The sequence below is a fragment of the Thamnophis sirtalis genome, unplaced genomic scaffold, assembly GCF_051295495.1.
Source record: "Thamnophis sirtalis isolate CommonGarterSnake01/CBP01778 unplaced genomic scaffold, rThaSir2_p1.2 scaffold_2, whole genome shotgun sequence".
Classification (NCBI taxonomy): Eukaryota; Metazoa; Chordata; class Lepidosauria; order Squamata; family Natricidae; genus Thamnophis; species Thamnophis sirtalis.
In genome coordinates, this window is record NW_028261382.1 from 143,386,715 (window position 1) to 143,401,131 (window position 14,417).

General features: G+C 42.0%; 1 protein-coding gene across 4 annotated transcripts in view; it reads right to left on the minus strand.

The window, feature by feature from the left end:
• Positions 1-2,873: 2,873 nt before the first annotated feature.
• MAPRE2 (microtubule associated protein RP/EB family member 2) overlaps positions 2,874-14,417 on the minus strand; it is an 81,165-nt gene continuing 69,621 nt past the window's right edge. For all 4 annotated transcript variants that reach the window (XM_087707093.1, XM_087707094.1, XM_087707095.1 and 1 more), the window contains 5 exons: positions 11,712-11,857; positions 11,072-11,285; positions 6,654-6,793; positions 5,885-6,043; positions 2,874-5,348 (listed from right to left, as the gene is read on the minus strand). In XM_087707093.1, the coding sequence (XP_087563219.1) occupies positions 5,277-5,348; positions 5,885-6,043; positions 6,654-6,793; positions 11,072-11,285; positions 11,712-11,857 (731 nt within the window). In that variant the 3' untranslated portion in view covers positions 2,874-5,276. The remainder of the gene's footprint in view (positions 5,349-5,884; positions 6,044-6,653; positions 6,794-11,071; positions 11,286-11,711; positions 11,858-14,417) is intronic.

Consider the following 14,417-nt stretch of genomic DNA (forward strand, 5'->3'; position numbering starts at 1 on the left):
TTAAAAAGCCAGACAGTGTAACAGACAGACAGCAAGCGAATTGGAGGCAGCCATAAATTAAAGACAGAGGCAGAAATATTTATAGGGGGGAAGGGGTTTTGGTTCCTTGTTTGTGAATTCTGCCTGCCACTGTGTTTTGTCTGGAGGGAAGGAAATTCAGTTTTTTCATCCCATGAGATACCACCCTTGTCTCTTGTGTGTCTATGTGTTGGATTCTTACTTGTGCTGGAGGACCTGCATTGTGTGGATAAAGGAATTCCATATCTTGAGGGGATTTCTTTAGTTATGATTGCTTTGGTATTTGTCAATTTCCTAATAGGAAATGTGATTAGTTGGTTTCAGCCAATGCGTTAATGCATTTGGAAAGAGCTTAAGCGGTCTTTGGTTTTATTATTTGTGGGTTCACTGACAGGTTGAGGACATTCGAACATTGCAAGTGGAGTGGATGTTGAGGGTGAGGTGGGTGACATGTTCTTCCTACAGATGCTTCTGTATTTTCCTGGCATACACCTTTGCAAGAAAATTTTCAGTACTGCCCCTGGAATCAACTGGTTAATACTTATAAGTATCCTATGACATCTCCAAATAGTTAGAATTCCATTAAATATATTTTGTTTTTAAAAACCTTCACTGTGAAACTGAGCTGCTCTTTCATTATTTTACCTTGGTCCTTAACTTGGCAGCATTTTTTAAAACCAGAATACCATAATTTGATTTGTTGTTGAACAATAACATAGTACCCATGAACCGAATGGTATGAAATTTGGAAAGATATATCGAAAATAATTTCAATTCTGTAAGAAGTAAAATACTACTAGTTTTTAAAGGAAGAAAAACATTTTGCCCTTAATGCATCACCTTGAAAACTTAAATTTCAGATTGTTTTTAACAAGGATTAAATCAAGGTAGAAAATGAAATATGCTATGACACACAGGGGAAAAAAGCAACTGTAATTTGGTATTTCTCAACTATAATGGGAGAATGTAGACTTGAAGTTTCCAGTTGAGTTGCCAGGCTAAGCCTCATTTAATTCATCAGGTAATCATAGTGGAAAGCAGCCAGCTTGGGCCAGAAATAAAGACAAGGTCCTTTAGAAAGTACTGGAGTAGGAATTAATTTAATGCCAAGAAGAAAGTGCCCTCATCAAAGTACACTTCCTGTGTCACACAAGCTGCACCAGCAATGCAGCTACTTCTTCAATTTGCCCCAAATAGCAGTACATGGTTTGGCAAGGTCACTCAAGAGTGCACCTTTGTTTCTGCTGGTAAGCATGAATGGCATTCTGCCTTTCTTCCTATTATCAGGCATCCTTTGCCAGGGTTTGCTAAGATGATATATCATTGCTGCTTTCTTCTATACCTCTGCCCTCCTTTCCCACCATTCCTTTTGCTCTCCAGCAAACAGCTGGGGAGCACAAGGAAGCCATGAACTATGCTGGCCTCACTCATCTGTTTGGCTCTTACTTCACCTCTAACTGGAGTAAGCAGGATGAATGGTAGACAAATGGGGCTGTCTCTTCCATGCAGTTTTCCCTCTCCCCATTGCTGTTCCTCACTACAACAAAAAAAGGCATTTTCAACAAGTTGTTCAGAAAATAGATGACAGAGTTGGCAGAGGAGTCAACAGCCATACATACAAATAAGATACCTTCCTTATGTAGACGTATCACAACTACACTGAGATAAGCAGTATATACATAATTCTTTCTTTAACTTTGCATTCTCTTTACTTACAGTATTTTTTATACATACATACAAACTCATTTCCAATGCCCTTGCAGACAGCCTTTGGATTAAGTTATTGTTAGTACAGTAGTAGTAGTAATTTCCCCCGTTCAGTCATGTCAAATTTTCAGAAATTGCTTCAACAAGTCCCTGCAGTTGTCTTTTAAAGAAAAGTTTGCCATTGCCTCTTTCCTAGGGCTAAGAGAAAGTGACTGGCCCATGGTCACCCAGAGGGCTTTATACTTAATAAGTTATAATGTTCTGGTTTCTAACTTGATACCTTAACTACTACACCAAACTGCTTCTCACTTTTAGTCATAATGGAGTGTTTATATTTATGTCTGTCTGTCTGTATCTATCAATCTATCATCTATCTATCTAATATATCTACCTATCACCTGTGTATTGGCAATAGCAACAATATCTAGAGAGATTCTATCCTTACAGGTTACTGCATTCATGACTCCATACATTGTAGCCTTATTGTAGTTGTTTCAGTGTGGGGTGTTTATCATTGAATTATTTAAACTGGATTGAATATAGCAATGGAATTGGCTGTCCCTCTAAAAATGAATATTAATAATAATTTTAAAATGCTGTGTACAGTATGTTAAGTTTGATTATGAAACAATTTGCTTTGACAACTCAAAAACCCTATCCCATTTGTAAGTTATAAAACCCAACAACAGGATCTCACGAAGCTCACTTTAGCAAGACAGATTGTAACATTTTTTTTATTAAATATGTAAAAAGATAAACGCAAATCAAATTATTCACATATTCAGAGACAAAAAAGTATATTCTGTCATGCGACAATTGGTGGGTAATGCAAAATGACTGGTACATCTGAATAAGACCTTTTTGCATTTATTATGTCATTATCTATTTATTATTAACAATACATGTTTACATTCCTTTCAGTTTACATTTAATATATAACCAAAGCTTTATGGTGTGTTATTCAGTAAAAGTAATTGCAAATGCATATTAAAACTGTAACGGAATAACAGGATTACTCACCACAGGGGAGGGGGGGTCCTCTTTCCTTCCAAGAATCTCTCTCTCGCCTCAGCACAACTGAGCAGATCAGGCTTTATATTAAACTATTACCCTGCTGCCTCCTAAGCCAGCCACTTCCCATCTCCAAATTTGGGGGGGGGGGAATGTTCGATAGACTAGTCATACAAAGGGGGCCGTAGAAAACCAGATACATTACTCTCCTCCCATGGACACAAAATATTCCTATGTGACAGGATGGTGAGCAGAGAGGCTTTAGATGAGAGCAGTTTAGAAACAAACCTCAAAAAGCCCCAAAAGCGCTTCAAAAGGAAGTATTTTAAAAGTTTTCATAGAAGGAAAAAGAAACAGAGACATGACTGCATTGATGGAGATAGGAGTGTTAAAAATGACTTCCTCTGGTTTGTTTGTTTGTTTTAGCACAAGAAACATTTTGGAGGTGGCATAACGATAATAAATATTATGGATTTTTTTTGTGTTGGATTATGACAGCATACAGCTTTTGAAAAATAATGCTATTTATGAGTTTGATTATGCCTGCCAAGAGAAATCAAATCCATTTCCTTAAAAGCATTAAAATATTTTTTTTTAGGAAAGGTGAAAGTGTTACTTTATTTGTGATGAGTTGGCATAGTATAGCTTTGTAAATTCTTCTAAACTGAAGAGATGGAATTAAACTTCAGTTGAGCTACAGGGTTAAAGAGAGATTGCAATACATGCTGCCTGAGCTGTAACTATCATTCTGAAGCAAGAAATTTCAGAGAAAAAGAAACTTTGAAATATGCAACACATCACTTACAGTAATAATAGAACTAGCATTTATGACCAGATGTAGAATAGGGTTCACCGACAAAAGGGCAAATGACAAATCCGCACCCGACTAAACCGCGGTGACAAAACCGCGTGTTCTAAAGCGCTCCGACGAATGAGCACTGAATCGCGCCGACAACAGCGCAGCGACAGAAGCGCGCTATAAAACTAAACCTAACCCTAAACATAACGCTAACCCTAACCCTAAACGTAATGCTAACCCTAACCCTAAACCTAACCCTTACCTTAACTTAAATCGGCTTTCTGTCGACGCACTGTTGTAAAGCGCCCTTCTGTCACCGTGCTGTTGTTGGCGCACTGTTGTTGACGTTGCAGTTTTAGCGATGCGGTTTTGTCGGTGCGCTTTTGTCGTGCGTGCTTTTGTTGGATCACGCTAGAGTAGACTGAGACCTTCAGTGATGATAACCGGTACAATGAATTCTATTTGTTTTTTGCTAGAATACTTATAACCAATCCAATTTAAAACCGAGCAAACATAAAACAGTGAATACAATGGAAAAATACTATAATTAGACTGTAAAAATATGCAATTTAAATAAGGAATGTTTAATATGATTTATTTCTATTATAAAAATGTCACAATCTAAGTGCAAATTTAACTAGAAGTTAATAGAACGCATGGCAATGATTATTTCTGTAATCCAGCAATTTGTTTTTCCATGCTACCAAATCCATTCATCCGGACTAAAATAACGATTAGCTTTTCTTTCTGGATAAAATATCCCCACTAATACAACCTGGAAGCTAGCATTGCATCTGTGTGTACTTGAGTTACTCACCGACTTTTGGATTCCAAAAAGTTGTATGAAGATCTTTAGAGGATTAACTGTGCAACTGTGCTAGTAAATATTCTGACATGCCCAACCACTAGTTTCTCCTCTTGCACAGAAGAAAAAGTAAAAGTTTTTTTTTCATAATCAGTGTAGCCAGCAGTGGGAATTAGAATATAGGTGACATCTTCAGACATATATACTGTAAAGATCTGTATAAATGCTTAAATTGACAAACATTGAATATAGAATTGAAACAGGAATAACCTTTTTAGAAGAAGGAAGTATCCAAAGAAAGATTAGGCAGGCATGTATGCATCTTCCAATATTATAAGATACACTGTATAGCTTTCTAGCATGCTTTGGATTATGACATCAGAAACATTACAGCTCTAGCATGTGTGCTTTTGTTCTAATTAGGGAAAATTATTTGAAATTACTTGAATTTATCTATTTCAATTATTTTCCACTTTTGCCTTTTGTCCAAAGTAATGTCCATATGCACCGAATTATCATGAAATGTGTGAAACCTAACTGAATAGTACTTTTTGTTTTAAGGGATGCCCATATAAATAGTTTTGAACAAATTACAAATGTTATTCATACTTAAGACAGAAGGAAAAATAAATATATATATATATATATATATTATATTTATATATATATTTTTAAAAGTTGAACAAATTTTAAGCAGCCAGATAGTGACGTTGCAGTGGTAGAAACTGGGAACAAAGCTTGCAGACCTCCTTAGGTACAAATGCTGATAGAAGACTTCTGCAAAACACATCTTGGCAAGTTGGCTGACACTCACTATGGTACATTTATGTTAATGGCAGACAGAGAGTGATTGGTTTCAAGTCTGAGGCCACATACATTCCATTCTTCCAAAGAAAGTTCCCACAGAAAATCAGAAACAGCCAATGTGCCAGATGGTCAGTATTCTTCCTGCTGCTGGGGCTGTTCATGAACCTGTTCTTCACCATCATGTTCTTCTGTGTGGCTCTCCTATACAAGGTGGAAAACGAGAAAAACAAATAAACAAACTTGATCAAACACTAAAAGCAAAATTCTGTCTGCTTATCTTTCTAAAACAAAATATTAATGAGTTCAACATTTATTAATCTTTACCACATAGATAGTTAAAATCATTAGGAGTCTTATAAACATTTCCTAATTACTCACATTTTTATTTTTATTTAAAGCTAGGATTATGTGTGAAGAAGAGAGCTTGAAACCTGTATATAGGGAAATTGAGTTTCAAATGTGAACATGATTCACTGGGAATCACGGAATGGTAAGCTGACATTTTTCTCTATCTGAATTTAGGATCTAATCAATATCAACTCCTCCAGAATATTCATAATTCTTTTATGGACTAATTTCTGCAAAGAAATTCTATGCCTTAACTAAAACCACTTTGTGGAATAACTACCATAGAGAGACAATATTGGAAGACCTTGAATATGAATGTTACCCAATTCCATTAAAACTACATTATTTATGCTATTGCGTAGAGGAAAAAATAGACAATGAAGACTTACATGTTCTTCTGAAGCATACAGAACTTCCATTAACCGTTGAACAAGATCATTGTTTTCTTCTCCGTGTTCTTGACATAGAAGCTCAATCTCCCTTAATTTCCCAAAATAGAAATCTCTCTCCTTTTCCACACCTTCAAGTGCAAGTTTTAATGAATGTACCTGTGAAAATAAAACATTTAGGTAACTGTGTATTTATATAGCAAAACATACAAAACTGCATAATTGCTAGGGAAACAATGTTCACATGCATTCAATATGTTGGCAGAGCGCTCAGGCCACCACAGGTACCCCTGACACGAATGATGAGCTGGCCACACCTCCTGGCCACACACCCCTGAGGTCAAACAAAACCCTCAATGAAATTGAGTTTGACATCCCTGCCATAGACCTTCTGTTCATAAAACCAGTAGTATATGGTTTTCTTGGGGAAAGAGGGTCAAATGACTATATTTTGGGTTGTTCAACAAGGCCACCCAAATATGTAGACTCCTAGAGGACATTGATTTATGTTATACAATTACTATAATGATATAATGAGATATCACTTGACTAAATGTTTACAAAGCATGTTATCATCCCAGGTTCCTCCGCTGGCATAAAAATAACTAAGGTAATTGGTTGAAGATGTAATGATCTTCCAAGTAGGTCAGCAATAACCAGTGTTTAATTGTTGAAAACTGCTATGGTTATCTGCTTAGAATCATACTACATTTTACTGCCTTGCTCAAATGCAGGGGTATTTCCCGTTTTGGTGACCTAAGCATATTACCTGTTCACTGAGCTGTATGACTTGTGTCTCCAAATCTTTATCAGATTTTAACACTGAACTGCTTGGCGGTGTTTTTTTTGCTGATGATGGACGAGATGATGTGGAGCCAGGTTTTGATGCAGGACTGGATTTGGCAGCACCTGAAAAAAAAATTAAAATAGTTTTTAAAATATTAGTTAGAACCAAGACTCCTGTCATTTAAGAAACCAACTGTGATGAATTTGGAGAATGAGTATGTAAAGCATTGTATGATTTACTGGGCAATGAACTTTAGATATACAGTAATGCTTGAACAATGGGAGAGTATGTGGACAAAAGGTCTAATATTCACATTAAATTATAATTTAAAAGAATGTGATATGTAACAGCTGAAAAGTTGGCAAAGCATATGGTAAGGACTTGGTCCAGAGACTCATGCCAAGGTTGTGCTAAATAAGGAGCTGCCAGCCGGCCCAGGTTACTCCAGGTCAAAATCCCCAGCCTGCACCTACTTTGCTTTTGCTTGCTTCCCAGGAGGCACCAGCACAAGCAGCTGTTTTGCAAGATCTTAGCTGGCAGCTGTAAGAAAAGAGCAAGCTGCATTTGGTGCACAGAATCCTGGTAGGCAGATTGGGAATACACATGGAAATGTGTTATTATGAGCTGAGACTGCTGAAGCCAGGACGCACAGGGGCAGAGAGCCCAGCAGAATGCAGACTGCCTAAAGTGCAGAGATGAGGTGAAGATAGGCAACTGGGGAGGCTTGAAGTGGAGGCAAGCTCAGCAGGACAGGAAAAGTCTGAGATCCTCACCTAACAATGGTATGATCTTGGCATAACAATCACTGGGATTACTGAAATGAAACGCTGTTGCCAAGGGGTGCAGTTTACTTAATATCCACTTCGCTTAGAAATGGAAATTCCAGACCCAATTAGGGTCCTTCAGATTGTTTGGTATTATTTTCCCTTATATAACTTTTGCTTATCTCTTCTCCCACAGAACTAGAAGAATCCCTTTTGTTCTTATTGAAGTAGCTGAAATGTGTGTATCATTTGTTCAGATAATTTTTAAAAAGTTGTTCAGAAAAAAAATGGAATCTAGTAGAGACCTCAGTAATTGTCTACTTACAGTAGATTCAGGACAGTTATCAATGCTATACTATTGGCAAACTTCTAAGGATGTGTGGAAGAGTACTCAAATTGGAAATGCTTCCATTGCAAAATGTTCTATTCAAGTTTGATTGAAACAGTCCATGTTTTGCTCAAAACAGGCAATTCAAACTCAAAACAAGGCATTTCGAATTTGAAACAGCTCAAATTAGAAATGTGTTCCATATGCCTAGGGCAGTGATGGCGAATCTTTTTTGGCTCGCATGCCAAAAGTGAGGGGAGTGCAGGGGGTCATGTGCGGGCGTGCCACACCCATAATGCTTTGTTCATGACCCCAGTGCACATGCACGCACGACCAGAGCTCCCCCCAATTTTGGCGTGTTTTTCTGCCCTCCCCAGCCTCTAGATGCTTTATAGGAGTCTGGGGAGGGCGAAAACAGCCCCCCGCCGCCCTCCAGAGGCCCTCCGGAGGCTTCAGGAGCTTCCCTGAAGCCGCTGGAGCGCAAAAAACCGGCCCTGCGGGCAAACTTGAAATTCAGGAGCGGACTTCTTGTTTGCTCATAGGGCCGGTTTTAGTCCTCCGGAGCATTCAGGAGCCCTCAGGGAGTTTCCCTGAAGGCTCCATAGGGCAAAAAAAGATACTACGAGGAATCCGGAAGTGATTTTCGGGTTGCTCGTAGGACCGATTTTCGCCCTCTGGAGCATTCAGGAGCCCTCAAGAGGCTTCCCTGAGGCTCCGGAGAGCTAAAATGGGCCCTACGAGCAACTCAGAAATCACTCATAGTGTCATTTTTTGCCCTCCGGAGCCTTCAGAGAAGCCTCCTGAGGGCTCCTGAATGCTCCGAAGGGCTAAAACCAGCCCTACGAGAAAACCAGAAGTCCGTTCCCAAAATTCCGGCTTACTTGTAGGGGCAGTTTTTCGCGCTCCAGAGGCTTCAGGGAAGCACCTGAAGCCTCCAGAGGGTGAAAGAAGGCCGAGGTCAGCTGACCAGCACATGCATGCGCACTGGCCAGCTGACAGGGCAAGCCTTGCATGCCCTGACAAATGTCTCTGCTTGCCACCTGTGGCACGCGTGCCATAGGTTCGCCATCACGGACCTAGGGGCTTCCATATTATCTGATTCAACATTAATTAGAATGGCCTTTCTCCTCATTGTGCCTTTGAAATGCAATAACTTTCAATCCTCAGCTGATAATAAAGCGATGTGGATAACAATTAAATGTTACAGAAGCCATCTAAGAATGCATTATATATAAATACATTCTGTTAAAAAATATTATCAAATGTCAAGACCCTCACTTGACACCCCCCCCACCTGAAGCCCCTACAAACAGAAGAACACTGACACTGACATCCACTAAACTCCACTGAAGACGTTACCTAGCCTGGTAACAAAACACTCGGCAACCAACCCACAAGCTCGGAGAATGAACCTTCACACTGAGAAAACCAATATATCTGCTGAAAAATGCTTCAACTCACAGAACTGTACTGTTTTCAACTGGCTCTATTATTTTGCTTTTCTAATTTGAAGAATCCAAACACGGAGAAGAAATAAACTAGTCTCGCTAGCCAGACTGAGGAAAAAAACTGAAGAATCATCAAAAGGAAGTGGCATGGCCAAAGCTTTTAACTCCTCAGTCTCTGACCAAATAGACAGAGGATAACCCATGCTTGGACTTTCCAAGCAGCACATAGGAAAAGGGCGGCATACAAATAAAGTAAAATCCTAAATCCTAATCCTGTTCTTCTTGGGGCAGCTCCCTGCCAAGTGTCCAAGATCCCCACAGTAAAAACACAATCTCTCTGCACGTCTTCTGTCCATCTCTGTCCGTGACACCCGAGGTCGGACAGCACCCAACTCCATGGGCTCCTCCCAGTCCACTGCAGTCTCTTGCTGAACTGGCATGCTGGTGGTTTCCTGGAATACCCGGCGAGGCCTTCGCCTCTGCAGCCGGGCGTCTATCCGGAGGCACAGGTGGACCAACGCGTCCAACATCGGTGACCTGTCCACCCTCGCCAGTTCATCCTGCAAGGCCTCAGACAATCCATCTTGGAATGTGTCCATTAAAGCTGGTTCATTCCATGTGGAATCTTGGCTACGTAGCCTGAATTCAGACACATATTCTTGCAAGGACCCAGTACCCTGCTGCAAGGATTTCAAACTTCTGGCAGCTGTTTCCCCTTTGATCGGATCTTCAAACATCCATTTGAAATGCTGGCAGAAGCCCTGAAAGTCATCCAACAGAGGGCTCTGTTGCACTAACAAGGGCGTGGCCCAGCGGGCAGCTGTGCCTGAGAGCAAGCTGATAATGAATCCCACCTTTGTTCGGTCAGTGGGAAAGTCCTCCGCTCTCAGGCTCAGGAACAGCTGGCATTGTCCCAGAAACACGGTAAACATAGCCAAACTTCCATCATATTTATCTGGCATGGCAACTGGGCACTTCCTCCTTGGCTGGGGGTGGGAGGTTGCAGCTGTCTGCAACTGCTGAATTTGGTCTGACAACATTGATATCTGCTGCGCCATTAATCTACTTTCCGCCATGAGCTGCTCCATAATTATTGAGATTAAGACTTGTTTGGGCTGGAGTCAATCTGTTCTGTCCCCCTCTTCCCGGCTCGTTAACAAACACAGGCAGGCAAACTTAAAAGGACTTTTCTTTATCAGTTCACAGTTCAAACTGGCTTCGAGCCCAAAAAATAACGTAAACACAAATCTCCGACAAGAATTCAAAACAAAAGCTCTTACAAATGCTGCAGTTCTTCCACCGTCTCCATGGATCAGGTTTACATGAAACACCGAAGCACTTATCCAAGTGTAACAGACATAAATCATGATTAGTAATCAAACAATGTTTTACCAAACACGGAACATACGAAGGAACGTTGACTCCAGCGACTGGGGCATGGCAGCATCCCTCCTTTTATCTCCAAACTTCCTCCCACAAGCCCCAGATGCATACTGAATTTTGTATCCCGAAAAAACTCTCAGCAGAACTGCTGAGCCACAACACTGAAGGAAGATGGAAATCAAGTTTTGGCAAGAGGAAAACCTAACACGACTCATCCTAAAAGAGAACATTATTGGGATAAATTTACTCTTCTGGCCAAAGAGACAGTTGTATATAAACTCTTTTTGGGAACTGCACTATCACATTTTATATATTTCTAGAGGACATCATACCCCCCATAAATCACAGTATGTTGTAGGATGTGGTGTGAGGAAAAAAGCCATTGTCTTTTAAAGTTAGTAACAAAGTTGTATTTTTAACATATTATTCAAAAATTACAACTGTAAATAGCAATAGTTCACAATCGTGGATAAATACCTGCTGTAGGAGAGTTTGCATGATGAGACTTTTTTGGCAGATTAAAAATCTGTTCCCCAGGATCAGGTGGTGGAATTGCATCTTGTCCTTGCCGAGCCTCTACTGGATCATATTCTTTCCCATCATAGTTAGCATCAAAAAATTTCTTAAACCACTGTATGAAATCAAGGTTATCTTGGAAGCGTCCCTTTACTAATTTCTCCACTGGAATGACCTATATGACAAAACAAGGCAGATCAGTGATTTAAAATGCCAGCAGAAGAATTTCAATAAAAAATGTTTCCAAATACTAATAACAACAGTGTAATACCAAATAGTATATGTAATAACAAAAATTACAATACAAAATTTTGTGCTCCTCCTCCCAAAATTGTAGTCCTTGTTGATATCATCTACATAATTTCTATAAGAAATGTAATATATTGCATGTTCTCAATGCTTTTTAAAACATTAGAGAACAAATTCCCTTTTGAGCATATCTATTTATAAGACTACCTAGCCAATAAAATATCACATTTATTTTAGCTATTATAAAAGGAGCCATCACTTATATCATTCATCAATTTCAAAACATCCTTTTTCTATTAAATAGATAATTGAATAGTAGTATAGACAGCTCTGCATAAACTGGAATCTTTACCTTATCCACATTCATTCTTTTAAATGATGCTTGCAGAAGTTTGAAGTTATGAATATACTCATGTTCAAGCTTTGCTTGAAATTTTACTTTCTTCAAACTAATACACCCTGGAAACAACATATCCATGAACTGGCAGTAAGCTGCTCCTAGAACAAGAGAACAGAGGCATATTAGTTGCAGTGCAAACAAATAAGCTAGCCAAGGGTCACAAGAAAGAAAGTAAATAGACTTACTTATTCCCCAGCCCAAGCACACCTCCACCATTTATCAGCACCCAGATCAGCATAGATTAACTCCAAGGTTAACATCAGACCAACAATCAAGTAAACAACACCCCAATCAAGAAACTGCTAAAGAAGCAAACAGCCCAATCAAAAATCTCTAAGATCACCCCCACCAACAGTAACAAGCAAGCAGCTAAAATATAAACTGACAGCAAACTGCACTGATGATGTTATCTAGTTTGGGTAATGAATCATTTGCAAGAAAAAGACCATTGGCTTACCTGAAGGGTCCTTCTCTCTGCACCACGGGAGAGTCCAAGCAATAGTTATTTCAGTCTGCTTGCCCAGGACTGAGAAGTCTTTTCCCTGACCACGCCTCCTTGCGTGGTGACGTTCTCCAGAAAAAATAGAATAGTCTAGACCGTGAGGATGTCATTAAGGAGATCAAGTTCAAGTCAGTAGACAATGTCACCACATATCCCGGGACAACTGGGCGGGTTGGACTCTCCCGTGGTGCACAGAAAAGGACCCTTCAGGTAAGCCAATGGTCTTTCTCCTGTGCACCGCTTGGAGAATCCAAGCAATGGGACATACCCAAGTTACTGTCCATCGGGGCGGGCAGAGAGAAGATCCCAGGGCTCATTCACATGAACAACCGCCTGGAGTACTCTCCTGCCGAAGGCCGCCTCAGCCGAGGCAAATACATCAAGCTTGTAATGTCTGACAAAAGGAGAAGGTGAAGACCACGTGGCCGCTCAACAGATCTCCTCGATCGAAGCCTGGGTGGTCCAGGCTGCCGAGGTGGTGGCGCTCCTCGTAGAGTGGCCAGTGATGTTACATGGAACCACCCGAGCCTGGCCTTCGTAGGCGGAGGCGATGCATGCCCTCAACCATCTTCCCACGGTGGTGGAGGTGACCTTCTTGCCCAGAGAACCAGGCTGGAAAGATATGAACAAGGCCTCACACTGCCGGAAGTCCGAGGTCCGGTGGAGGTAGACCTTCAGGGCTCGCCGAACATCTAGTGTGTGCCAAGAGCGCTTGCGTGCGTGGGAAGGGCGCAGGCAGAAACTCGGCAAGATGACTTCTTGCGCCCTATGAAAGTGGGTGTTAACCTTCGGAATGAAGGACGGATCAAGTCGCAAGACCACCCTGTCGGGATGAACAATGCAAAGGTCCTGACGAACCGACAAGGCCGCCAACTCGGAGATGCGGCAGGCAGAGGTGATGGCTATCAGGAAGGCCGTCTTCAGCGTGATGTGACGAAGAGAAACGGAATGCAGAGGCTTGAAAGGTGGAGCAGTGAGCGCCTGGAGCACCACGGACAGCTGCCAGGTGGGGTATCGATGGATGGTGGATAACGTAGGTTCAAGGAGCCCTTCAGGAAACAACGTACCCTGGGGACCTTGCTGAGAGACAAGGAAGGATCCTCGGCCCAGACAGTAGACAAGGCCGCCACCTGGCGTCACAGCGTATTGGACAACCCCTTCTCAAGGCCCCCTTGCAAGAAGTCCAAAATGCGGCACATAGGCACAGTAACTGGATCCATGAAACAGTCCTCACACCATCTGGCGAAGGAGGCCCACATGGCATCGTAAATTCTCATCGTGGAGGGATGCCGAGCAGCTTGTATGGTGCGTACCACCTCCTCCGAGAGACCTTTGTTCCTCAGCAGGTCCCCCTCAAGTGCCAGATGGCCAACTACAGCCACTGGGGATCCGGATGGACCCCCTGGCAGAGGGAGACCTGACTCGCAGGGATCCGCCACGGAGGGAACACCGACAGGCTGACCAGGTCGGCGAACCACGATCTCCGGGGCCAATGGGGAGCCACGAGAATCACCTCCGCCTCCTCCGCAATGATCTTGGATAGGACTTGTGGCAGGAGAAGAAGCGGAGGGAAAGCGTAGAGCAGACCCCGGGACCACACCTTGGTGGCCACATTGTCCGTCATCAGGAGGACGTGACGTCAATGAACTGACAGATGGAAATGACGAAGGGCCAACCTCACCGCCCTCAGCTCTAGAAGATTGATGCTGCAGCAGGATTCCGACTCGGACCATTTGCCTTGGACCACGAGTTGGCCCAGATGCGCTCCCCAGCTGGAGAGACTGGAATCAGTGGTGACGACCACCCTGTCGGGCTCCCTGAAGAGGTGTCCTTGAGGATCGCAGGCGATGTCCACCATCGGAGGGACCTCTTCACGGTCGGAGGAACGGGAATCAGCATGCTCGAGTTGCTCCTGTTGGCCCTCTGGTGGGGCAGAAGTAGAGCCCTTGAGTGGAGCCGGGCCTAGGGGACAATCAATAGGCACGAAATCATCTTCCCCAGCAACTGCAACAAGAGAACCACCTGAGCCTGCCTTGCACGGATCACCTTGTGTGTCAAGGACCTTAGAGCCTCTACCCTGTCTTGGGATAGGAACACCCTGCATGAAGAGGAATCTATCACCGCCCCCAGGTGGTTGATTCTGGTGGAAAGAGTAA